A 25,262-nucleotide genomic window follows, 5' to 3' on the forward strand; every position below is an offset into this window, starting at 1 on the left:
AAAAAAAAAATTTTTTTTTAATTAAAAAAAAAAAAAAAAGAATTCCCCTTCTCTTCCCCATACAGCTCTCCACTGGGGGCTGGAGTGGGGTGTAGGAATCTCATTCTGTCTTTTCCTCCTCCTGTTTCCCTGGCAGCACTGTCAGTCCTGGGCAACAAATTGCTGGATGTAGCAGTAGCAATTTACATATGGTAGCCAAGCTAACATGCAGCTTTCTTTGGGCAGAATTGCTAACTCTTCTATGTATCTTTCTAGTTTGAACCCAACGTTCCAGGCATATCAATGTTAAATATTTGCCTACTGGCCTCTATCTTCAGACACACGGAACCATGTACACAGAAGTCAGAGGAAGCAAAAATTCCCCATTGTGCGGAGAAGCAGGGGCTCTACGGACAAAGACGGGGCCAAGCTATAATCCAGCAGCTAATCCAAATCCAAGGGTTCAGTCATTCCACTTTCCCATAATATTCATGTATCACTTGCTCAAATTTGGCATGTTCTAAGACCACCAGTTCCGCCTTAGTTTCCCTGCCCTGCCATAAGGCCAAATCTGTCTCATCTAGTGAGTCACTACTGCTCCTCTCTCCAAATGCATTTTGATTTCAGCCCACTTGTGCAGCTCATCAGGGCTGCACCATATGTTAGTACCATGTAGGCAGAATGTGACTAATTTTTTTCTAAAACACTGTCAGAGTTACTTTTAAAATTACCTTATAATCTTGATGTCTTCTTAAGACTCATTTCTATAATACATAACCTTCTGGAAATGACTATACACTTATTTTTCTGGGTGTTCAAAGGAGATTCTTCAGCATTTTCACTCCCATTTTTCAGACAAGGTAACTAAAGTGAAAAGAACGGATCAAGTGACCCACGTTCCACCACCAGCCAGTAAGGCTTGTACTTTCTAGTCATAGCACTCCACTTGTAAAATAAAGACAGTTATTAAAATGTGTTTTTTGGAGGGGTGGGGGATTCAAAATATTACTTTCTTTTAATTGTCTGAGGTGATTATTAAACCTTAGCTATAACAACTACTTGCAACTAATTCTGATGACTAAATGGTTTCATGATCCATCTGAGTGGGTTTTTTTTTTATAAAGGTTTATTTATTTATTTTTGAGAGAGAGAGCGCACACACGTCCGCAGGGGAGGGGCAGAGAGAGGGAGAGACAAAGAATCACAAGCAGGCTCTGCACCAACTCACCATGAGATCATGACCTGAGCAGAAACCAAAAGTCAGATATCCAACCAACTGAGCCACCCAGGAGCCCCTCGAGTTGTGTTATGAGAGGACTGAATGAGCCACAGGACCATAAATGTTTTTCTAATTGGTAGAAATTAGAAAATAGTAGAAATTGCCTACTCTGGGCAATCTGCCTCTTCAACAATAATGGCTGCTGGGTTTGATAATTAAGCTTATCTTGAGGTTTCTTAAATTTTCCATTTCAGGTCACGTTATGTTCATTCAAGTAACTCTTTGGGGTGGTAGTTTAAGATCTTTTTTAAAGTTTATTTATTTATTTTTGAGAAAGACAGCGTGTGCATGGGGCAGAGAGAGGGGGAAAACAGAGAATCCCAAGCAGGCTCAGCACTGTGAGCGCAAAGCCCTACGCGAGGCTCGAACTCAAACCGTGAGATCATGACCTGAACCAAAATCAAGAGCTGGACACTTAACCAACTGAGCCACCTAGGCGCCCTAACATTAAGATCTTTCTGTCCACCAGTAACATTCTTCAGTGGATAATATCACTTGTAAAACATAAAATAGGTTCTCAAGAGTATCTTCCCAATATTGAAAACTGCATATGCCCTTTGAATCCAGCAATTCCAGTTCTAGAAATATAGCCTTCAAATATACTTTTACCTGGTGTACACCAAGTATGCAAAGGGGCATTAATGAGAATACTGTTTATAACACCAAAAACTGGAAGTATACAGGCCCATCAGTTGGGTGCTACTTAAATAAATTATAGTACAGCAATGTGACAGAACACTACAACTATTAAAGAAACTAAGGCAGTTCCAATATACTACACTAAGAACTTATCAAGAAAATATATTACACAAGGTTTATATATGAACAACATGGCTCTGAAAGGATAAAGAAGAAACTGTTAACAAGGCTGCAGAGGTGAATACTGGCTGAATTGTTCAAAAATGGATATGTTACCTATCTAAAGGAAAAATTTTCTTAATGTTTATTTATTGAGAGAGTGCTCACAATGCGCGCGCGCGCGCGCACACACACACACACACACACACACACACACACGGGAGGGGCAAAGACAGAGGGAAACAGAATCTTAAGCAGGCCCTGTGCTGTCAGCCTAGAGCCCAACACAGGGCTTGATCCCATGAACCAAACCATGAGATCTCGACCTGAGCTGAAATCAAGAGTCGGATTCTCAAACAAGAGCCCCCCAGGCGCCTATACAGAAAAAAAAATTTTTTTAATTTTTTTAAACGTTTGTTTTTTTGGGGGGGGGGGGTGGAGTGGAGGGCAGAGAGAGATAAGGAGACACCAAATCTGAAGCAGGCTCCAGGCCCTGAGCTGTCAGCACAGAGCCTGATGCGGGGCTCGAACTCACGAACTGTGAGATCATGACCTGAGCTAAAGTTGGGCACTTAACCACCCAGGAACCCCCAGAAAAAAAAATTTTAAGAAAACTCTTGAAACTATGAGAGACAAAGTGAAGAAAAATCCCAACTCATGATCTATTCCAAAACGAGCAGTTTGTTTTGCATTTGTTCCTGCTTTGCCTGAAACTTTTGTGTGGAAACAGCCATTGTCCAGGTGAAGCAGCACAGCTACCACATGTGAGTTGAGTAATTACCATTACACCATCTGAAATAATCCCAGCAACTCAACTGATGTTCATGTAGCTTGGACTGCAAATCTTATGGCTGGCCTATTTACAAAGTTTGGAGCTATTTTCAATCACTCAGCTGTATATCTATGTGTACATTTTCTTCAATCAACCTTTCCTGCCAGGCAGAGTGCAACATTAGCTGGCTTCCAGTAAGGAAGGCAAGGGACAGGGTGAGATAATATGTCAAAACAAGTTCTATAAATACAGCTTTTGGCCTAGTATCTCAAAAAGGAATCAAAACAGCTTCAAGCTTAAATAGAAAAATCCTATAGTCCTGCAGTATCTTACTTGAAGGCTCTAGAGAACAGAAGAGGCCAGGGATCTGGAATCTTGTTTCTCACACCGTATCTTGTCTCTCTCCCTAATCTCTGAGGGAAGTTATGATCGAATTGCAGGTATCATTCCAAAGTCAGCCTCTCCCCTTATCTTACCCCCACACTACCCAACACATCAGTATCATTTCACTGAGCTCGCTCCACTTCTTAGGCAGACATGCCCGATACACAGGACATACAACAGCGCCTAGCATCTAACTTCTACCATCTCCAAAACCCTTGACCAAGCAGCCAAGAACCCTGCCTGTACCATCTGCCCCAACCTCACCCCAAACACATGGGCACTGAAGCAGGATGCTGCCATATGGTCTTGTCTCAGGAAGTTTATCTTGTTTTGTTGAATAGCAGGAAACTTTATTCAATCTTTCTGTTCTTAATATCATAATCCTACAAAACCAGAAACAACTTTTCTGCGGAGATGCTTCCTGAGATAGGTTATATGCCAAAAAGTACAAAACTTACACCTTTGCTTCAGCCAATCAGGGAGTATGTTTGGCATAGCTAGATTCATCCCAAAGAATACACAGTCCTAGGGTAAATTCTAAATACGTTCTTAATATTGTCACTTTTGTAAAAAGTGACTTCAATTATCATGTTTTCATCACTCTTGAACTGTGTTCTAAAGTATTTCTCACATTTAAATACCCATTCATATGATCTCCTTCGCCTCCTTCAAATCACTACTTAAACAAACAAAAAAAACCCACCACACCACTCTTTCATAAAATTAAACTTTGTAAACTTGTTTACAAAAACAAGCTCTCTTTAAAATGGGAGCTCTATCAATCAAAAATGCATGTAGGAAACATCCACTATATACCCAGAACTAGAGAGGTAACAAAAAAAAGCCTAATCCCTATCCTTAATGAGTTTATAATCTTGTTCAGAAGACATGACTTACACACAAAAAAAGAACAAGATACAAAAAGCATAGAACAGCATACATCCAAGGGAAAGCATATATGGCAAGGGAAAACATCTGCCATCAATTTGAGAGAGACTAAAACATCTATCTCAGGACAGCTGATTCCTAATTTCCCTGTCTAAATCAAATTTATGTGCTATTTAATCACACTGTCTAGGATAGAGTAACATTTTTGCTACCTTCCACTAAAATTACCCAGCCTACCAATAATTCTCACATCATCATTCCTTTTGAACAAACCTCCCTATTTTCCTATTACACTCACAAATCAGTTAATGGATGAGGCAAAACTTGCCAGGCCCCCACCTCCCACTTTCCCATCCTCACCATGAGGAGGCATCTCCTGATGATGTTTAGTACAGGGAACAAGACTTAAAGAAACTAAAGTTAATTCTGCTTCTGATATCTTCAGTAAACAGGCACTAGCAGAGATAAACTAGTAATTCTGGGGATACTCCATGAACTTGCTATTTGCCTTACAGCTCTTTATCATCAATAAGTGAATTATTGACAGTGAGCTGCAAAATCAAAGCCATAATCATGTTCATAAGGAAATTCGAAAATTAAACTGAGTTAGACTGATTCATAATCCAATAATCCCATATAATATTCTATATGTTAACAAAATTAATAGACAAGTATTTACTGTAAACCTTGTAACGTGTCCTACACTCAGATACTGTAGTCACCCCACCACTTTCTAATCCCAGTTTTGCTGCTTGCTAGCCAGTTAACTTGGGACAAATTGTTTAACTTCTTTACACCTGTCTCCTCACCTGGGAAATGGCTATAGTAACAGTATCTATCTTACAGGGTGCTTGTTAGAATTAGAGAATTTATATACATAAAGCATTCAGAACAATCCCTGGCACACACAGAGTGCTCAATAAACGTCTGCTTTCATTATTATTCCAGGCACTAGGGTTGGTGCCTATGGTGAGAAAGGAGAAGTCCCCAAAAGTTTTACTCTTTGACAAGACGATTTTATCTCTTCAAATTGGGAGTGCCTAAGATTCTACAGAAATAGGTCTTATTAAAAGGGGTGGGGGGATAGATAAGAAGGCAATGACTGGCTGACTGATCTTCAACTTCCAACTGGGCCTGTGAGCATCCAGTATAAGTGTAACCTCCATTAGGAAATACTGAACCACTTGTTCTAAGAGCATTTATTTATTTATTTGTAAACACTTATTTATTACCCCCATCATACCAAAAAACATTTTGTGGAAACTTTCAAAATGCATACAATGAAAAAAATAAATAAAATGAGATCAGGGAAATTATATATATATATATGTGTGTATGTATATATTTTAAATATCAAAAACAAAGGGAAAGCTGGAATCGTGATGTGCTAGCCCGTGTCCTTTACTGAGGTTGGGCTGTAAAATCAAAGAGCTGCCACTGATTTTAATCTCCAATGACAGCCCCTACAGAGGGTGTATAGTGATTCATACTATAAATGAGAAAACATTAGTAGGATGGTAAAATGAGATGGGCACTAAGAGTTGCCAAGAAGGGGAGGGTGAATCCAATTTAAAGCCACTCAACAGAATTTCAGAAACTCATTAAGTATGCAGGACCCACAAAAGACAGCTCCAGGTCCCAAACTCTAAACAAACACATATACCCAAAGCCAACAATGGACAAATCACTGAAGTGATTCCTCAGTGATTCAAAGCCAGAATACATCAGCAAATGGTCACACATATTCTGCAACCATACCACAGAGCCACAGGAAGAAGTTGCCTCAGTGAACTGTGTTTCTCCAGCATTTAAAGTCCTTTTCTCTCTTCACTGTCCACAGTAACAAGTATATGCAGAGAACAGTCTCATCCTTACTCAGCTGACAAGTTCTATTCCCAACTCTGCATGCTTATGACTCATGGGGGGAGGGGGGAAGGGAGTAAAAGCAAAATGTAAAACAAAGAAACAAAACTTGAATTTAGACTTAAACTGATCAAGAGTGAGGAATTCACTTCTGCCTAATTAGAATATCTCAAACAAACCAAGAAACAATCCTTTAAAAATAGCATAACAAACCCAATACTCCTTGGAAATAGCCTGAAATCTGTCTACATGTCACATCCTCTACTCTTCCTTAAATAGACATGACACCAAAAAACATTACAAGCCCTCTGTAAAGCCAAACTTTACAAAGCACTCTGAATCAGTGCAACATAGCATAGGACGCTGTAAAGCCCAAAACAACAGGGCATTTCCCACAGCTCCTTTCCCAGCAAAGGGCCAAGAGACTGAGCTCTTACTACACCCTCTTTCAAAAAGATGTGTACAAAATCATTTCTTAAGGAGGTGGTCGTGTCTCAGTCTTTTCTACTCAAATTTTGTATCAGGAAATTTGCATGCCAGACAAGGAATTCATTTCCACCTCTAAGAACTGATCTTTGAAACTGGTAAAAAAAAAAACAAAGGGGGAAAAACACTATTACTTTAAAAAGATAAGTTTCTAAAAGAACCCAAAGACCATTTCCGACACTGTATTTACCAGTTTGGCCTTCCTCTCGGAAAACAAATTTTCTTCAATAATACAAATCTTGTCTCCTTGCCCCATCCCCAAGACTCTGAAACATTCTCTACCATTTATAAATGACAAAACAGAAAAGACAAACGGATCACCTCTTTCACTTGAAAACCTCAGTCCTCCACAGTAATGTACACAGACAGACAGACGGACGCACGTAAGAACACAAACTGCGAGCCCTGCTCAGGCCTGAGCCAATATGGGCGCACAGGGCAGCCACGCCGCCTAGCTAGTGGGCTGCTCCTGCTGCTGCTGTACAAATATAGAAAGCTGAAAGTGGAACAGCAGCTTCAGCAGAATAGATTCTGCTCCGTGCTCAGAGAGGGAGGAGCAGGGACCTGCACAGCTTTACCCATACATGGTTGCTGAAAGGGGGCCATCAGTGAAAACCCAATTATCTCACACACATGCATTCTGTTCACATGCTCCAGACAAAAACCAGAAACACACAGGCTGGTGCTTGAAGAAAGGTTTGAGAGATTCTATTTCAGTCAAGGAACTTCCCAATAATCTCAGTCACTTACACCAAGAATCCCCCAGCCATGGGAAATAGAAAAGACAGTGTGAAAACTTTACTAGGTCAGAGTCTTACCAGATCAGCAGTAGCTGTGAGGCTTAATTTATCATTTAAATTATGGAATTTAACACAGTAAAAAAGGTTATTTCCATTTGTGTGAATGATCCCGACCTTCACTGCTCCTGTGCTATTTCCAGAATCAAGATCTCATTCCAGCTCTCAGGTTATGTTTTGGGGTCCCTCCTTTTTTTGGGGGGCAGGGGGTGTTACAAGTTAAAATAAATTCTGATGGTGATTTTAAAAATATAATTTCCCAGGATGCTGGCTTATGTAATCAGAAGCCATATTTTATATTCCAAAAATTACTCTGCTTGGAACAATTCATTCAGATTCATTCAATGTGAAGTGTATGAAAAGCTCAATTTCTGGCCAGAGTGAACTCTCACAGGATAAAAAACGCATGGTTGACTGGTTGAAATGATCCCATACGTTAACTCCTAATCAATCAACCAAGTATTTACCATGCACTGTCTAGATTCAGTATTACAGGGGATGCAGCACAAACATAAACTGTACTATCAACGACTCCAATACTTAAACTCTAGTTCTTAGGTAAGATTAATACATGAGATAATAAAGGTTGATAGCATCTGACTAGTGCTAAACTGTGGAGTAGCAACTATAAACACTATACAAATTAAGACTGAAGACAGACACACCTAGATCTTCTCCCACAGGTCCCACCTACTAGCACTCAAAGGGCATTATCTTTAAATGTAAGTCTACAATATTTGAACTAGATGATTTCTAAGGTCCCTCCATTTCTGAAATTCTTTAAGTCTGTAATTTAAAAATATAAAGTTAAGGGGCGCCTGGCTGGCTCCGTTGGTTAAGCCTCCGGCTCTCGATTTCAGCTCAAGTCATGATCTCATGGTTTGTGGGATCGAGCCCTGGGTTGGGTTCTGTGCTGACAGCACAGAGCTTGCTTGGGATTCTCCCCCTCTCTGCCGCTCTCCTGCGCACACATGCGCATGTGGGTTCTCTCTCTCCCAAAATAAGTAAACTTTAAAAAAAGTAAAAAGAAATGTATAGTTTTTTGCCAACTTCAGAGAAAATATATTCTAAAAAAAAAGAAAAATAAATTCAGACCATAACTCAGCATCCACTCTAACATCTCTCACATCACACTTTCAGGAACATATCTCAGAAATCTCTGCCTAGCCTTTTGAGGAAATTTTACACCACCATTAAAAGGATGGGAAAAAAGAGGTGCCTGGGTGGCTCAGTCAGTTAAGCATCTAACTTCAGCTCAGGTCATCATCTCATGATTCGTGGGTTCAAGCCCCGTGTCAGGCTCTTTGCTGACAGCTCAGAGCCTGGAGACTGCTTCAGATTCTGTGTCTCCCTCTCTCTCTGTTCCTCCCCCCACTTGCACTCTGTCTCTTTCTCTCCCTCAAAAATAAACATTTTAAAAAATTTTTTAAATAAACAAAAGGGGGGAAAAAACACAAAACACCTGCCACAGGAAAACAGTATGGTGGAGACTAGAAATGTTGGTGCTGACACATTCTGAGATTTTTTATTACAAAACACTACCAGTCATCCAACCATGAAGGAGAATTCCAGAGAACAGAGCCCTGACCAGTTCCTTCCCATCACTGAATTGTCTGGTATGTATGTGCGCATTAGCCTAAGCTTATGGGGCATAAATAAACAAATACGCTAGGTAGCTTCCCCCACCCTCCAGCAACACACTGTCCTTGAAACTAAAGAAACTCTTCAAATTCTTAAGACATAATAACATATCCACCATAATTACTTGCTCCAATATATTTTATTAGGAAATTAACGTTTTGGAATTTTGAATTCTCTTTGCCCATTGTATGTAATACAGTAATGATGAGCAAAGAATGCTAAATGACAGCAAACTTGATCTTGCAAACTTGATCTCTCAATCCCACTACCTAGATCTCCTAGTGCAAGGCAGAGCCTTGTCCACACCGTCTAATATACTGACAAAGAAAACACAGGATTCCAGCAGTAGAGGCACCTTCATGTCCGACAAAACACAGATATGCAAATGTTCAACATTTTATTAAAAACCTGTTAATTGTATATAGTGGCTTATATATTTAGTTTTTCTGAGCAGCTTGTTATAGCAACTTTGATTTCCCAAAGAGTAACTGGTTATGGATTAATATGCTATTTTTTGGGTAAGATCACAGCTTTAATGATCTATTACAGACTTTACCAAGGTTCCTCTTGTGAAGGCAACTAAGTAAAAATAAAGAACACAATTCAAAGGACCACAACTATATATACCAAGCAGTGATTAAAAGTACCACCTCAAAATCAAAATGGCTATAAACAGCTACAGTATGGCCTTGGGCTGGTCATTTCTTTCTCATTTCCCATTTCCTCAAAAATGGGACTGGACCAGAACAGGAGTCCCTATCTACGGTCCACAGACCTACAGAATTCCATAAACTCCCTTATATTATGTGTAAATTTTACACATATATGCAAAATGCATTCATACACAGCTGACCCTTGAACATGGGTGTGACCATGCACGGGTCCACTTACTTGCAACTTTTTTTGATAAATACAGTACAGTACTTTAAATGTACTTTCTCTTCCTTATGATGTTCTCAACATTTTCTTTAGTTTATTAAGAATTCAGTATATGATACATGTAACATACAAAATGTATTGACTGTTTTATCAGTAAAGCTTCCTGGTCAACAGTAGGCTATTAGTAAAGTTTGGGGGGCATCAAAAGTTATAAGTGGATTTTCTACTTATCTCCACACTGTTCAACTATACTTATTTATTTCTATTTATAGGAAAATAGGTCCATAACTTTTACCAGATTTACAAAGGGGGGTCCATGATCCAAAATAGATTTAGATTAAGACTAAACAATATACAGTTTGTTCTCCATTCTAACATCCTTTTATCTCCTCTTGTACTTCCTGGTCCAAAAAGGGAGTCCTCATGACTAAACCCAGTCAAGAATAAACAAGTTATCATGGCCAAGAAATTACTCAAAATAACATATTCCAGGGCGCCTGGGTGGCTCAGTCGGCTAAGTGACCCTTGATATTCGGCTCAGGTCATGATTTCACAGTTCATGGAATTGAGACCCATGCTGGGATCTGCACCAACAGGGGAGATACTTCTTGGGATTCTCTCTCCCTCTCTGCCCTCCCCATCTGACCCCCGTGCTCTCTCTCAAAATAAATAAACTTAAAAAAAAAAAAAAAAAAAAAAAAGGTCTAGAGGTACCTGGGTGGCTCAGTCAGTTAAGCATCGAACTCTTGATTTTGGCTCAGATCATGACTCACGGTTCCTGAGTTCAAGCCCTGCACGGGGCTCTGCACTGACAGTGCGAAGTCTGCTTGAGATTCTCTCTACCCCTCTCCGTTGCTCATGCTCTCTCAAAATAAATAAATTAAAAAAAAAAAGTCTAAGATAAAATGTATTCCAATTAAAACTGAACCTGAATTGTTTTTAGATGATAGGCTAACATTACAATGCTTAAAAGAAAAAAAAAAAAAAGTTTCCAAGCAAATTTTAGCACTATAGCTCATCTCAGGAGGCTTACGTGAAAACAGAACTCTTTAGGTGTGTTAGGGATATCCCATATAGTTCCTCTCTTACCAGGTGCACTTTTTTTTAAAAAGTAAAGCTTCCAGTTTCCCACTTCTTATTTTTTTTAATGTTTATTATTTTTGAGAGACAGAGAAAAAGTGAGCACATGCAGGGGAGGGGCAGAGAGCAAAAGGGAGACAGAGGATCAGAAGCAGGCTCCACACTGACAGCAGAGAGCCCCACGCAGGGCTCAAACCCACAAACTCTGAAATCATAACCTAAGCCAAAGACAGAGGCTTAGTCGACTGAGCCACCCAGCACTCCCCAATTTCCTACTTCTAATTCTATCCCTATAGCAAAGAAATAGGAGGTAGGTAGAGAGAAAAAACTACAACATGGAAGACTGAAGTGAAGAATAGTCAAAGAAGCAAGAGGCAATATATGAGAATGGCCACTGCCTAATACTATATACCTGTACTGTAAAAAGTATATCAGACAAAAGAAAAAACTAGCCTCTAAGACAATAAAAGTATGTGTTTGTTACTGAACAATTTAAGCCTAAAATTTTTAGGTTCTCATGGCAACCTAAGTGATCACACTGCACATACTGTATATAAAGCACATATTTAGAGAGTTAACTAGTAAACTCAAAATGTGACATATGTGCAATGTGGGCGACAACATTATTCTGGGAACTTTAACTTTAAAATCTTCCAACTTTTATTCTGCAGCCCCAAAGATGATATAATAGAGTCAACTATGCAGAAGGCACAAGCTCAAGGAAGAGGTACAAAGAACATAAATAGAAGCAAAGAGATAAAAGACAAGAAAATTCAGGCTATCAGAAAAAGTTTCTGAACATGACTCTCCCCTACTGTGAATCAACCTGTAAAGGGAGGCTTAAAAAACAAGACTGCTAGTGAGGACATATATCAAGATAGCATTTGGGACACTCTTTCATGTGGGCCCAGACAAAAGAGGACATGGTCACAGACCAGACAGACCGCTTGGTAAATGTGGCACTGACTGAAAGGTCCCCTGGAGAGACTGGGGTTTTCTTTCTCTCTCTTTTCTAGGAGCTCATGGAGTATGGCTGTTTAGAATTAAGAAGTAATTATCAGAGCCAAAATGATGGCTGTGGGGCATGGGAACTGGGGGAGAGGGACCAGACTTTAAGAAGAGGGTAGGGGGGAAACGACAATCTTTTGTGTCACATCATGTCTCATTTTGGTTCCCTAGAACCAAATAAAGCTGTAACATCCAGTTTTCTCATCTATTAAATGACCTGTGAGGGTTACCTCCATCTATCTGCCAACAGAAACTTCATTATGACCCATGCATTTGTTTTGAAAGACTTGAAGATGTCGTGAATGACTTGAAAGTCATGAATGCTACTTTAAAACCACATTTCCATGCCACTTGTTAAGTCTAAAATTACTCCCACTTTTCGATCAGAAAACCGGTAAGCAGTTTAGGAAAGGTACACCAAAAAATATATCAGGGCAGTTATTTTTCTAACTCTCTCAAAGCTAAGAACTTCTAGAACAAGATACTGAATTTACATTACTGGTTCAATGATTAAAAATTACATTACTACATGAAAAGGAATGGCTACAAAAATAAGTTATTTCATTACTGTCATGAGACTAGGCCTCGAGAAGCAAGAAAAATGCAGGAAAATGGCACAGCATTTGGAGTGTAGACTGGCAGTCCAACCATGTCCTACCACGTAATAGCTCGATGCCTCAAATAAGTTACCCTCCTCACTGAGGTTCCTAACACCTCAAGTTGCCTTGTCTACCAAATGTAAGGATGCACCATTTCTCTCTTCTTCCACCCCACTCCTGTATCTGTCTGTCTCTCCTCCCTTCCCCCATCAATGTGAGGTCTAACAGTTTCTTTCATTACACTATAATTTGGCATATTTTCTAGTCAAAAACTTTGCACAATGACTTTTACACAAAAATTCACTGGTCAAATTGAGAGCCAGAACAACTAAGTAATAAATGTTTTACAGTGAAAAGGAAAAGGGCACTGGGGATAAAACTAGGATTAGAGATTTCTTTCAGAGTCAGGCCACACCTGCTAATGACTAAAATATTTGATTACCTTAATTACCTTGGCTGCACAACAAGAAGTGCTGGTGGTCATGAAACTCCAGAATATTAAAAACTCAGCCACATTTTCATTATAGCATTCTCTACTGTGTTGAAGTCAAGACAGCAAAAGACTGCCAACAGCATTTTCACTTTAATTTTCTGGTAAGACAAAAAGGAAAATTAATCTTGGAGCCAAATTCTCCATTTTTAGGTATGGTAAATTCTTCGAGGAAAAAATATCTGTGTTATGAAAAACTGAAAACATTTCTGTATATCTTAGAAAATATGCATATGTGCTTTTCTTAAAAGGTATAAAAAAATCTCAAGCTAATAATCTTTTTTGGGAGGGATGTGCAAAAGGGGACAGGGACAGGACCCATGGGCAGGAAGAGCTAATAATCTTTTTTTTTTCTTTTTTTTTTTTTAAGTAAGCTCTGCACCCAACATGGTGCTTCAACTCGTGACCCCGCGATCAAGAGTCACATGCTCTACCAAATGAGCCAGCCAGGCACCCCTCAAGCTAATAATCTTAACTGTTTACCTACTACTACCTTTTAAGCAATTGTGAAAGAAGAAAGATAAAAGCTGAAGCGCTTTCTGACAGAGGCATTTGATGACTGGCATACTAAGCAACAGGGCATCCAAAAAACAAACCAAGTAAGTCATTTTTTGGTATATATAATTAGTAATTGCCTAAATAGGGGCACCTGGGTGGACTTTCGATATTGGGTCAGATTATTATTTTACATAAATGAACCTACTCTATACAAAAGTATTCATAAATGCACCACAAAAAATATTAAACATCTTGCCTATGTGGGTTTGATTTTGTTTTTAAAACTTTGAGGCCTCTTTGATACTCCAGCTTATAATCAATTTCATCTTATTAATAAGCACATTATAAAGTATTTAAACTGAATATAACATTTATCATCTTTTCCCTCCCACCATTAAAGGACCAGATTGTTCCAAATATGGCATTACCTTTTCAAAGTTCTAGGGTTTAGGTAAGACATAATTCTTTTAAAGAATTCTCTCTCTTGTCATGACTGACAAGCATGACTTAAATGGAGATAAAGAGGCTAATGAAAAACATGTGAGTCTGATGGTCAACTGCTATTTTATTAGAGGAGAAAAACAAAGCATACCGCTTTAAAATGGGAAATCCACATACACAATCTCTTTGAACTCAGGCAGTGGAGCTCCTGCTAACTAGATAGATAACCCCCACCTGAGGGAAGAGGCAGAGGCCACCTGCCCAAGATGCTGCAGAAGGGACTCCTTTGCTAGGTAGAAAGTTTCTCCGCATAACCTCTAAGGTCCTTCCCTAACTTCAGAAACTTGCAACCTCATTTATAAAAAACAGAGGCATGGTAAATGCAAGGTATGAGCGGAGACAGAACAGTATGCTGAAAAATTAGAAAGCCTGGGCTGGAATCCTGTTTCCGCTTCTATGTGAACCAAAGTAAAGCACTTCACTTCTCTCATTTGCAAAATGAAAGGATTAGAGAAGAAAAATCTCTGAAGATTCTAACCTTCTGAGCCTATGGCTTCTTCCTATGCCTGCCTCGGCCACCCACCACCTTCCCACTGCTGCACCTTACCATAATTAGGCAGCTTTTTAAAACATCTAATTAATGTAACACAGAAAGTAAAACCTTTAACTTTCTATTTCTGGCTTGTTTCAAATATGTAACAGCATTTTATCAAGGAGTAGTTAATGCCACACAGTTCTTGATATACTGGCTTTTCTCTGAACTCTAGTGACAGCTACACAGTGACAAGTTGTAAGCAAGGAGGCTGTTACCATGGGGACCCACTAGGATTCCTGGGGGTGGATCCAGAGGGCTTTTTTCTTTTTTTTTCTTTTTTGGTCAAAGCATTTTTTGATGTTCTGGATCTGGCAATTCAGAAAGCCTGATTCCATTTTTCTTTAGCAAGCTATCTTCAAGAAATATTACCATATAGTATACAATGCTGAAGAAATATTAGATACTGTTTCAGAGACTCTGTCTTGCAAAAGAAGGAAATATATTCTAGTCTTCATCTTTCCCCTATACATAAAAACAAATACAGGGGCATCTGGGTGGCTCAGTTAAGCACCACACTCTTGGTTTCAGCTAAGGTCATGATCTCACAGTTCAGCAGTTCGAGCCCCACCTCAGGCTCTGCACTAACAGTACAGAGCCTGCTTGGGATTCTGTCTCCCCATCTCTCCCTGCCCCTCCCCTGCTCACGCTCGCTCTCTCTCAAAAATAAAATAAACATTAAAAAAAATTTTAATGTGTCAGACACACAAAATAAAATGGACTATAAAGTCAAACTGGACCAGAACAGAGAAGTGTACATTTAAATTCCAAGTCTGCCTCCAAAATTGCTGTGTGTGGACAAAGGGGATGTAGTTCGGGGAGATGAGCTGCTACTCCCAGCTAAATGTGTTGCCACTCAGTTTCCCCTGAGACCTGTTCTGTTAGAAGATACCTTAAGAAAACAGGTCGTTTACAAACCTGATCTGTGGATCTGGTTTGTTCACAGGAGAAGTTGGAACAGCCAGAATTCAAAAGAAAACATTTTTCTAAATTGCACGCTTCCTGGAACAGAGTGAAGTCTTTGTCTGGATCTTACTGAGGCAAGAGCAAAGTTATACCAGACAAATGAACTTTAATAAATAAAAATAGCACTTGATTTCAGTAAAGAAGTTTGCAGGCTTTTTTTTTTATTATTATTGCACTTGTAAATGTATCAAGAGGCTATTAAACAGAAATAGAACATGATAAAAACAATAAATATATAATAAACATGGTGTCTTTCCATTATTATTTCCCATAAATCTCAAAGGGGAAATACAGAAGAACAAGCCCAGAGTACAGTTTTGTCACATGAGTTTAATGCCAGCCTAAAGACTTTAAAAAAGACTCAGACCACAGGACATGAGAGGAAGCAAACTCCTGGGTGTTTTATTCGTTTTTACTACTGGTTTACAATCTCCTTGATTTTATTTTTAAATGCATGTCTTGGCCCAGAAAAGCAAGAGAGCACAGGCTGCCAACAGTATCAGATTCTCTTTTTCTAATTCTCTGGAGCTACAGAAAACAGAGCCAGAATCAGGGTTGTCTAGGAGCCTTCTGATTTTGTCCAGGCAATATACAATATGAGGTTTCAAGATCACAGAGGTACACAAAGTCTTTTGTAGTACAAATTTTAGCCAACTTAATGTCTTTTTTAAGTTTATTTATTTTAAGAGCAAGAGAGCATGCATGCGGGAGGGGCAGAGAAAGGGAGGGAAAGAGAATCCCAAGCAGGCTCTGCCCCACCAGCATAGAGCCTGACTCAGGGCTTGATCCCAGAAACTGCGGAATCACGACCTGAGCCAAAATCAAGTCAGACACCCAACTGACAGAGCCACTCAGGCATCCCCAAGTTAATGTCGTTCAATGGAAGGCTGCTTACAATTTTTTTTTCCCATAAAACTCCTTTGAGTACTGATTATCTTCAAAAGACAATGATTTGAAAAAACAAGAAATTCTCAGAATTTCAGTTTTAAAAGATTTTCTTCCTATTCCTCAGCCCTGATCTCAAAACGTAAAATTTAAGTGCCATTCGACCAGACATGCAGCACTCTAAAAATATCAAGTCTCTATTTTGTGCAAGGACCCAATACCACTGAGCACCATGGACAGTAAGACTTCCGATATGCACAACATTCAGCTCAATATCATATGTGCACTCCATGAAAGTGCAACACTGGTTATGTACATATTCACAACAATCAGGCTAGCCTCCAATAGGAAATAACGTCTTCCAGTTTTTCCTACTCTGCAAATCCATTCCCTCCTGGTTGTATGAAAATCCATGTTTCAAAGCTGGGTCTAGTCTCTTTTTAATTCCTGCTCATTATTATTACGGGGAAATTTTACATTTTTCCAGAAAAAAGGTTTTCAACTTAAATACCAAATGATCACAGGAAGAAAAAAACTGGAAGCATTAAACTATCTTTCTCAGAGCTTCCCTCTCTCCCTCATTAACATTTCTCAAAGAGAAAAACACCACTGTGATGCTCCTATTACAGATCATTCATGAAGTTACTAACTGAGCCCAGACCAGACAGACTCCATCAACTGGGCACACAGCCACTCACCATTACCCTTTGTTTAAAGTCTCAACTGCCATTCAACTCACATTATTGTATTCCACTCAAGTCCATCAACTTTCCTTCAAGAGGAAACAATCAAGAACTAAAACAAATGTGTTACTTAACTAGAAAAGAAGAATGAACTTAATCCATACACCTCACAAAAAATTCTTCTAAAATGATGGCCCACCATTAAGTTTCCTATCTGAAATAACAATATTATTTTGTTATGATCAGTCATATATGCTGCAAAGAATAATCTAAGCAAATAAACGTTACATAAACTAAACAAATAATCATTAAAAACACGTAAAAACAAAACCTTAATCTTAATTTGGCAAAGCACCAGAGAGAAGTACTCTCTACACACCAAAAGTGACAATATAGAGGAATGTCTATACTACAGAGGAGCCAAGACCTCAAAGGAGCCTAAAGGGGGAGCTACCTGCTGCATGGCGGAAAGGGGCAATCTTCCAAAAAGCCATGATCCTAGGCCTGACTTCTAAAATACAAAAATATTTAAGAAATATTAAAGCTTGTACTCTTCTCAAAGGTTTCAGTAATTAAGAGAAACCTTCAAACTAGCCTAAGTACAAAACGGAATTAACTGAAAGGATACTGGAGTATTTAAAAGAACTCAAAGGCAGAAAGTATAACAGAGCCACACCTGGAAAAGCTTTATGCATAGGTTTCTATTCTGCATGTGGATGGCCGCCTCTCTCCCCAGAGATGCATTTCTCACCTATACTTCTTTCAGGATGAATCTACTTAATTATCCCTCCCTACAGACTGGCCTTCACAGCTTCCTGATGTATCATGAGCCTAAACTTGACTGTGAATGTGATTTTATATGTTTCAAGTTCTCTGAATTCAGGTGATACGTGTGTTCCCTAAAGACTTAAATCTCAGTTACAATCTCAAATTCTTAGGAGAAACTGATTTGCCCAGCTTGGGTTAGGTGTCCACCTCTGGTCCAATAAGCTGTTACAAGAAGGGGTAGGTCACAGAGTATAATTAGTATAGGGACTGTGTGCCTGACTCCTCAAAAGTTATAGAATACATGGGGCGCCTGGCTGGCTTAGTCCATACAGCATGTAACTCTTGATCTCAGGGTTGTGAGTTCAAGCTCCACCTTGGAGCCTAGAGCTTGCTTAAAGGAAAAAAAAAAAAAATTTTTTTTTAAGTTATATAATACACTCAGCCATAAAGCAGTCTCCATGCTCAAAAAAGCTTAAAATCTTGCTGAAATGAGAAAATGCGTCTAATGAAACACTAAATTATATCCTATAATACAGTATTGGAATGGATGAACAGTAAAGGCTTCATAAGAAAGGTTAGCTATGTAGTAAATGACAAATAGAAATTGAACCATGAGCAGGAAAGGGCTGACAAACAAAAAAATGCAATGCACATTCCTCTCGTCCTAGCCTTCTAAGAAAGAGAAACCTAAGGAATAGTCCTTTACCACATAAACAGCTTCCAGTGAAACATCGTTGTTGAAAATCTGCTGTAAGGTTTAAAATGGCTATATGATCACAAAACAGTACTGCTTCAATAGGCGGTAATAACCAGCTAGCTGATAATGTCAGTTACACAATGTCAAGTTGCTCATCACCACCACCCTGACTTCCTTTCATTCCCCAGACCCCTAAGGCTCTTGCTCAGACAACAGCATTCAGAATCAGGCAGGCAGCCAAAAGGACAGCACAGGTGTTTCTCACTAGTACTATCCCACCCAATCTAGTATGGTAAACCGGGCAGTATCACACAAAGTCATGCAGGATAGAAACATTAGCCAAGCCATGTGATGGGGGGGGGGGGGGGGGGGAGAATTAGAGCAGAAAAGAGGCATGTTTTCCACACACAAAAGCTACAAGCACAAAGAAACTGGGAAAAGCCTGCAGTAAATGATCTGTGCAAAACAGAAACCAGCAAAAACTTAACAGATGTCCACATAATATTGGGTTAAAAAAGGGTCTACTCATTGTAGACTCTTAGTTACCCCACATTATCACCAAAATATCACATTCCCAGTCTCTGCAAGAGCTTGCTTCAATCTCACAGGAAACAAAAAAGGTAAAAGAACAATGAGAAAGTGGTGACAGTTTCTAAGTTAATGATTCTTTTGCTGAAGAGTAGCAAGGTTATGTAAATGGAAACTACTGACCTTCCAAAATTAAAAGTATGACACTATAAAATTAAACAGCTTTGAAACCAAAAAATTGCATTTTGTATAATCCCCAAACTAAAGACATTTCCCAACTCGAAAATAAAGTTTCAGTGGAGTTTCAACATAGGGAAAAAAAGTGATATTCAACTCCATTTTGTCAAAGCTGAACATAGCTGTTTAAACACTTGGCAGTCCATGGAGGTCAGAAAGTTAGTTAACAGTTCCTTCTAAAGCCACACTCTGCACCTATGAACGTACCCCAAAAGTGGCATATTAAAATTAAGTGAGATCGATCCATCAGACCTCACTGCAGTCTCTAAACTGGAACTCACCATTTTTCTTTATACTTGCTTGCCATTACTTTCTAAGTGGAGAAAAAGAGAAATCAAAATGTTACAACCCAAAAGCGGTTCTGAAAATGAGTCTACTTCCTGCGAAATGGGGAGAAGGTCAGCTGATAGAGGGTCATGTTAGAATTTCACAAAGCTCTAAGAGCTAAAATGCTTTCTAACATCTTAGATGCTTGAAATGCCAATACACAGTACTCTCACACAGTCTCCCCTAACTAGGCTTTCTCATCCCTTCAGGGGAAAAAAAAAAAGTCCAATTTTAAGTACTTTTCATATTTATAAAATTCATGTTCTCTGTATAAAAATCTTAAAAACAATCAGGGGCAGGGGTGCTTGGGTGGCTCAGTCGGTCAAGTGTCTGACTTGGGCTCAGGTCATGATCTTCCGGTTTGTAAGTTCAAGCCCCGCAAGAGGCTCTGTGCTGACAGGTCAGACCCTGGAGCCTGCTTCAGATTCTGTCTCTCTCTCTGTCTCTACTCCTCCCCTGCTCATTCTCTGTCTCTCAAAACTAAAAAAATAAAAATAAAATAAACGTTAAAAAAAAAAATCGCAGGCACCTGGATGGCTCAGTTGGTGGAGCATGTGACTCTTGATCTTGTGGTTGGGAGTTCAAGCCCCCACATCAGGCACAGATCTTACTTTAAAATTTTTTGTTTTAAACGACAGTAAGTATGAAGGAAAAAAACACACCCATGTCTCAATGCCTAAATTTTGATGTTTATCCCTCTGGCCTATGAGATAAAATTTTTAGAAGAATTAAAGAGTTCCTTAGCAGAAAAAAATATGTTAAGTCAACATGAATTTTAAGACGGATATAAAACATTCTTGAAAAATGTTACAGTTCTGGAATTCGAAGAAATTTAAATAAACAGAGATATGCTCATTACCTCCATAACATAGAGATTAAAAAATAACTATAGAGGGGTGGTGCCTGGGTGGCTCAGTGGGTTAAGCATCCAACTTCAGATCAGGTCATATCTCGTGATTTGTGAGTTTGAGCCCTGCATCAGGCTTTGTGCTGACAGCTCAGAGCCTGAAGCCTGCTTCAGACTCTCTTGTCTCCCTCTCTCTCTGCCCCTCGCTCGCACTCTCTCTCTCTCTCTCTCAAAAATAAACATTAAAAAAATAAACAAAAAAACAACTATAGAACAGTTCTGCTGATTAATTCTACAAGGAAACCTCTATTTAAGGACATCTGAACAGCCAATTTCATGACAAGGACAAAGTTACAATTACAAAGAACTCCTCACAGAAAACTGTCTTTAGCAAATTACAAAGCTCAGATAAGGATTCTTGCTACAACACAGTTCACAAAGCAAACAGCTAACCTGATTATGATTAACTCTTTCATCTACATTACAACTCTAAGAATCAGAGCCTGTTCTCTCTCCCTCCATACCTAAAACCAGTTACCTAATTAGAAAGAGACCCAGGTGGGGCGCCTGGGTGGCGCAGTCGGTTAAGCGTCCGACTTCAGCCAGGTCACGATCTCGCGGTCCCTGAGTTCGAGCCCCGCATCAGGCTCTGGGCTGATGGCTCGGAGCCTGGAGCCTGTTTCCGATTCTGTGTCTCCCTCTCTCTCTGCCCCTCCCCCGTTCATGCTCTGTCTCTCTCTGTCCCAAAAATAAATAAAAAAACGTTGAAAAAAAAAAATTAAAAAAAAAAAAAGAAAGAGACCCAGGTGATCCTATTACAAATCCAGTAATAAACTCATTTGTATTTTTCAGTTTTCTATGAACATAGAAGACTCCTATCAACAGACTCTCATATGAAATACAGACAGTGAAGATGAATCTAGGAAACCACATTACCCAAGTATTCCACAGGGAACAATGAGCTAAAAGGTTCTATGGGTAAGGATGCCCTGTGTAGCAAAACATTTCATTTTTTTTTTTTTTTTTTTTTTTTTTGGGACAGAGAGAGACAGAGCATGAACGGGGGAGGGGCAGAGAGAGAGGGAGACACAGAATCGGAAACAGGCTCCAGGCTCCGAGCCATCAGCCCAGAGCCTGACGCGGGGCTCGAACTCACGGACCGGACCGCGAGATCGTGACCTGGCTGAAGTCGGACGCTTAACCGACTGCGCCACCCAGGCGCCCCAAAACATTTCAGATGCACAAATTGGGACTTAAGGAAACAATCTTATCCCTTAAGTCACTATAGACAAAGGAAAATGTGAAACAAATAAACGCAAAAGGAGAAACAAAATGAACATGAACTTACTTAATGCTTGTTTATGTATGGCAATGCCAGGCATTTTAACTGTGATGATTTGGCTAAACTGGGTTACCAACTCATAAGATAAGTATACGCCCATTTTTACAGATGAAAAAAAGAAGTAACATTATCAACACTTTACCAGGCACTGCTCAATGCCTAGCATTAATAACCTCAATTCTTACATTACCATTCCAAGGTGGTATCAGTCTCCATTTTAAAGACGGGAAAACAGGGGCAACTGGGTGGCTTAGTCAGTTACGCATCTGACTCTTGATTTTGGCTGAGGTCATGATCTCAGTTTGTGGGATAGAGCCCAACGTCAGACTCTGCACTGACAGTCCAGAGCCTGCTTGGGATTCTCTCCCCTCTCTCTCTGCCCCTCTCCCACCACGCACACACATGTACTCCCTCTCAAAATAAACATGTTTTAATGAAAAATAAATTTGGGAGCACCTGGGTGGTTCAGTCGGTCAAGTGTCTGACTTCGGCTCAGGTCATGATCTTGGCGGTCCATGAATTTGAGCCCCACATTGAGCTCTGTGATGATAGCTCAGAGCCTGGAGCCTGCTTTGAATTCTATGTCTCCCTCCCTCTCTACCCCTGCCCCACTTGCACTCTGTCTCTCTCTCAAAAATAAACATTAAAAAAATTTTTTTAAACAAATAAATGAAAACAGGACCAGAAATGTTAAAGGTGACACAGTGATGGTACCAATTTTTAAACTCATTGACTGGAGCAGCTACACCTATCCCTCCCAGGCTATGCTTATAAATCCGATTCAAATCACATCATTCTTTCAAGCCACAAGTTTTCATTTTAAAAACCAGAAAATCAAAGAATCAACTCTCAATTATGGGAAGAGTAATTCTCCAGGTTTTAACAAATTTCTTGTTTCTATTTTACTTGCTCTTTGACCATTTCAGCATGCCATAGCACCTCTATGAAGGAATGTGCAGGTAAATGCAGGACTATATTAACACCAAGCAACCTTGGGCTGTTAGAAGTCCCATTCAGAAACACTACATTGAATTTAATTTCTGGTTCAAAGCATATTTCTGAAACACTTAAACCTTCATTTATTAAACTTTCATTCATATAAAGTTTTTTTTTTTTACTAAAAATAACGAAGAATCAAGAAATAGTTTTAACGAAAGAATGGTTTCATGTTGTTTGAAGAAAAAGTATGAATGTCTTCCCTGACACTAAAGTCCCACGTGTTAAGTACTATAAAGACTGTAATATCTCTTTAGGAGAACAGTTTACTGAAAAAAACTTCCAGTTCATCCCATACTTCAAGGACTAATATTAAATCCCCGTTATTTATTTTTTTTAATTTTTTTTTTTTAACGTTTATTTATTTTTGAGAGAGAGAGAGACAGAGCATGAATGGCGGAGGGTCAGAGAGAGGGAGACACAGAATCTGAAACAGGCTCCAGGCTCTGAGCTGTCAGCACAGAGCCCGACGCGGGGCTCGAACTCACGAACCGCGAGATCATGACCTGAGCCGAAGTCGGTCGCTTAACCGACTGAGCCACCCAGGCGCCCCTTAAATCCCCGTTATTACCAGAGAGGAGAAAAATGCAGTGGGAGGCTAGGTCCAAAAAGCAAAGAGAAGAAAAGTAGGCAAGCAGATCAAAATTAGTTACGAACCTCCACAAAAAGCAAGCAGAAGTTCATCTTTTTTTTTTTTTTAAATGTTTACTTATTTTTGGAGAGAAAGAGCGTGAGCAGGGGAAGGGGCAGAAAGAGAGGGAGACACAGAATCTGAAGCAGGTTCCATGCTCTGGGCTGTCACACAGAGCCCCACACGGGGCTCGAACCCAGGAAACGTGAGATCATGACCCGAGCCAAAGTCGGACACTTAACCAACTGAGCCACCAGGCGCCTTTTTAAAAAAATTTTTTTAACGTTTATTTATTTTTGGAGAGAGAGACAGACAGAAGTACAAGTTCATCTTAAGAAGAAAGCCTGGGGCACCTGGGTGGCTATGCCTCAGTCAGTGGAGCATCCAAATCTTGGTTTCAGCTGAGGTCATGATCTCAGTTTGTGGGTTCAAGCCCCCTGCTGGGTGGACTCTGCTGACAGTATGAAACATGCTTCAGATTCATTCTCTCTCCCTCTCTCTTTTTCTCTCCTTCTCCCTCTGCCCCTCCTCCTCCTTTCAAAATAAACTTAAATTATTTTAGGGATATCTGGTGGCTCAGTCGGTTAACCATCCAACTTCAGCTCAGGTCATGATTTCGTGGTTTGGGAGTTTGAGCGCCGTATCGGGCTCTGTGCTGACAGTTCAGAGCCTGGAGCCTGCTTCGGATTCTGTGTCTCCGTCTCTCTGTCCCTCCCTCTCCCTCACTCTCAAAAATAAATTTTAAAAAATTGTTTTTAATTAAAAAAAAAAAGAGAGAAAAGAAAGTCTTTCATACATGAGAATATCCTGAATAGCTTTGTTTGTACTGAAACAAACCAGAAAGTCTATGATTAACTTCAAAATGCTCTTTCCCCAAAAGTGTTATTTTTTCTAACTAGGCCATTAAATACCATACTTATAAAAAAACGCTTCTCTATACAATACAGAATACCTGGAGATCAATCCACACCTCTAACAAAATCACTACATACTTATAAAGCAAAGGCAAAAATCTGCCTATTCTTTATTCTTGTTCCCTTCATGTGACACTTTTTCTGTACAAAACAGAATATTCCAAAAACAGTGTACATTCAAAGATCAGAAATTATAATTAGACAAGAAATTATAAATGATGCTATTTACTATGGTTTGGGTTACCATTATGCACTTTTATGCACAATCATATGTTTGAATTTTCAAGAAATTTGTGCTTGTCAGTGGACATCCCCTGTGACTGCAACCCACATGAAGAGCATGAATTCTAATCAATTCAATAGCCTTTATGGAGCTTCAAAAGAGGGTGAAATATCAAGATGAAAAAACATCCCTGACCTCAAAAAAGAATGACAACCTGATACATGCTGCAACATGGATAAACCTTGAAAATATCATGCTAACTGAAATAAACCAGACACTAAAGGGCAAATATTCTATGATTCCAGTTACGCAAAGTACCTAAAATAGGCAAATTCATAGAGACAGAAGGCAGACTAGAGGTTACCAGTGGCTAGGAGGAAAAGGGAATGGGGAATTATTGCTTAATGGTTACAGAATTTTTATTTGGGATAAAGAAAACATTTTAGAAATAGTGGTGATGACTGAGTAACATTGTGAATGTACTCAATGCCACTAAACTGTACTCATAAAAAAAAGTTAAAATGACCTAAATCTAAAACCTAAAACTGTAGGGGCGCCTGGGTGGCTCAGTCGGTTGAGTGCCCGACTTCGGCTCAGGTCATGATCTCACGGTTCGTGAGTTCGAGCCCCACGTCGGGCTCTGAGCTGACAGCTCAGAGCCTGGAGCCTGTTTCCGATTCTGCGTCTCTCTCTCTCTCTCTCTCTGCCCCTTCCCCGCTCATGCTCTGTCTCTCTCTGTCTCTC

At 39.6% G+C, this 25,262-nt stretch overlaps 1 protein-coding gene across 16 annotated transcripts in view; it reads right to left on the reverse strand.

The window, feature by feature from the left end:
* Nucleotides 1-25,262, reverse strand: part of CELF1 (CUGBP Elav-like family member 1) — a 73,503-nt gene that overhangs the window by 42,921 nt on the left and 5,320 nt on the right. For 9 of the 16 annotated variants that reach the window (XM_042959396.1, XM_042959412.1, XM_042959404.1 and 6 more), the window contains exon 2: nucleotides 12,896-13,044. The exons of 3 other annotated variants lie outside the window; for them this stretch is intronic. In XM_042959396.1, coding sequence (XP_042815330.1) covers nucleotides 12,896-12,937 — 42 coding nt within the window. In that variant the 5' untranslated portion in view covers nucleotides 12,938-13,044. Of the gene's footprint in view, nucleotides 1-12,895; nucleotides 13,302-19,519; nucleotides 19,806-25,262 lie in introns of those variants that run through there. 4 more of the 16 variants (XM_042959411.1, XM_042959401.1, XM_042959397.1 and 1 more) reach the window with 3 other exon arrangements.

The sequence above is a fragment of the Panthera tigris genome, chromosome D1, assembly GCF_018350195.1.
Source record: "Panthera tigris isolate Pti1 chromosome D1, P.tigris_Pti1_mat1.1, whole genome shotgun sequence".
NCBI lineage: Eukaryota > Metazoa > Chordata > Mammalia > Carnivora > Felidae > Panthera > Panthera tigris.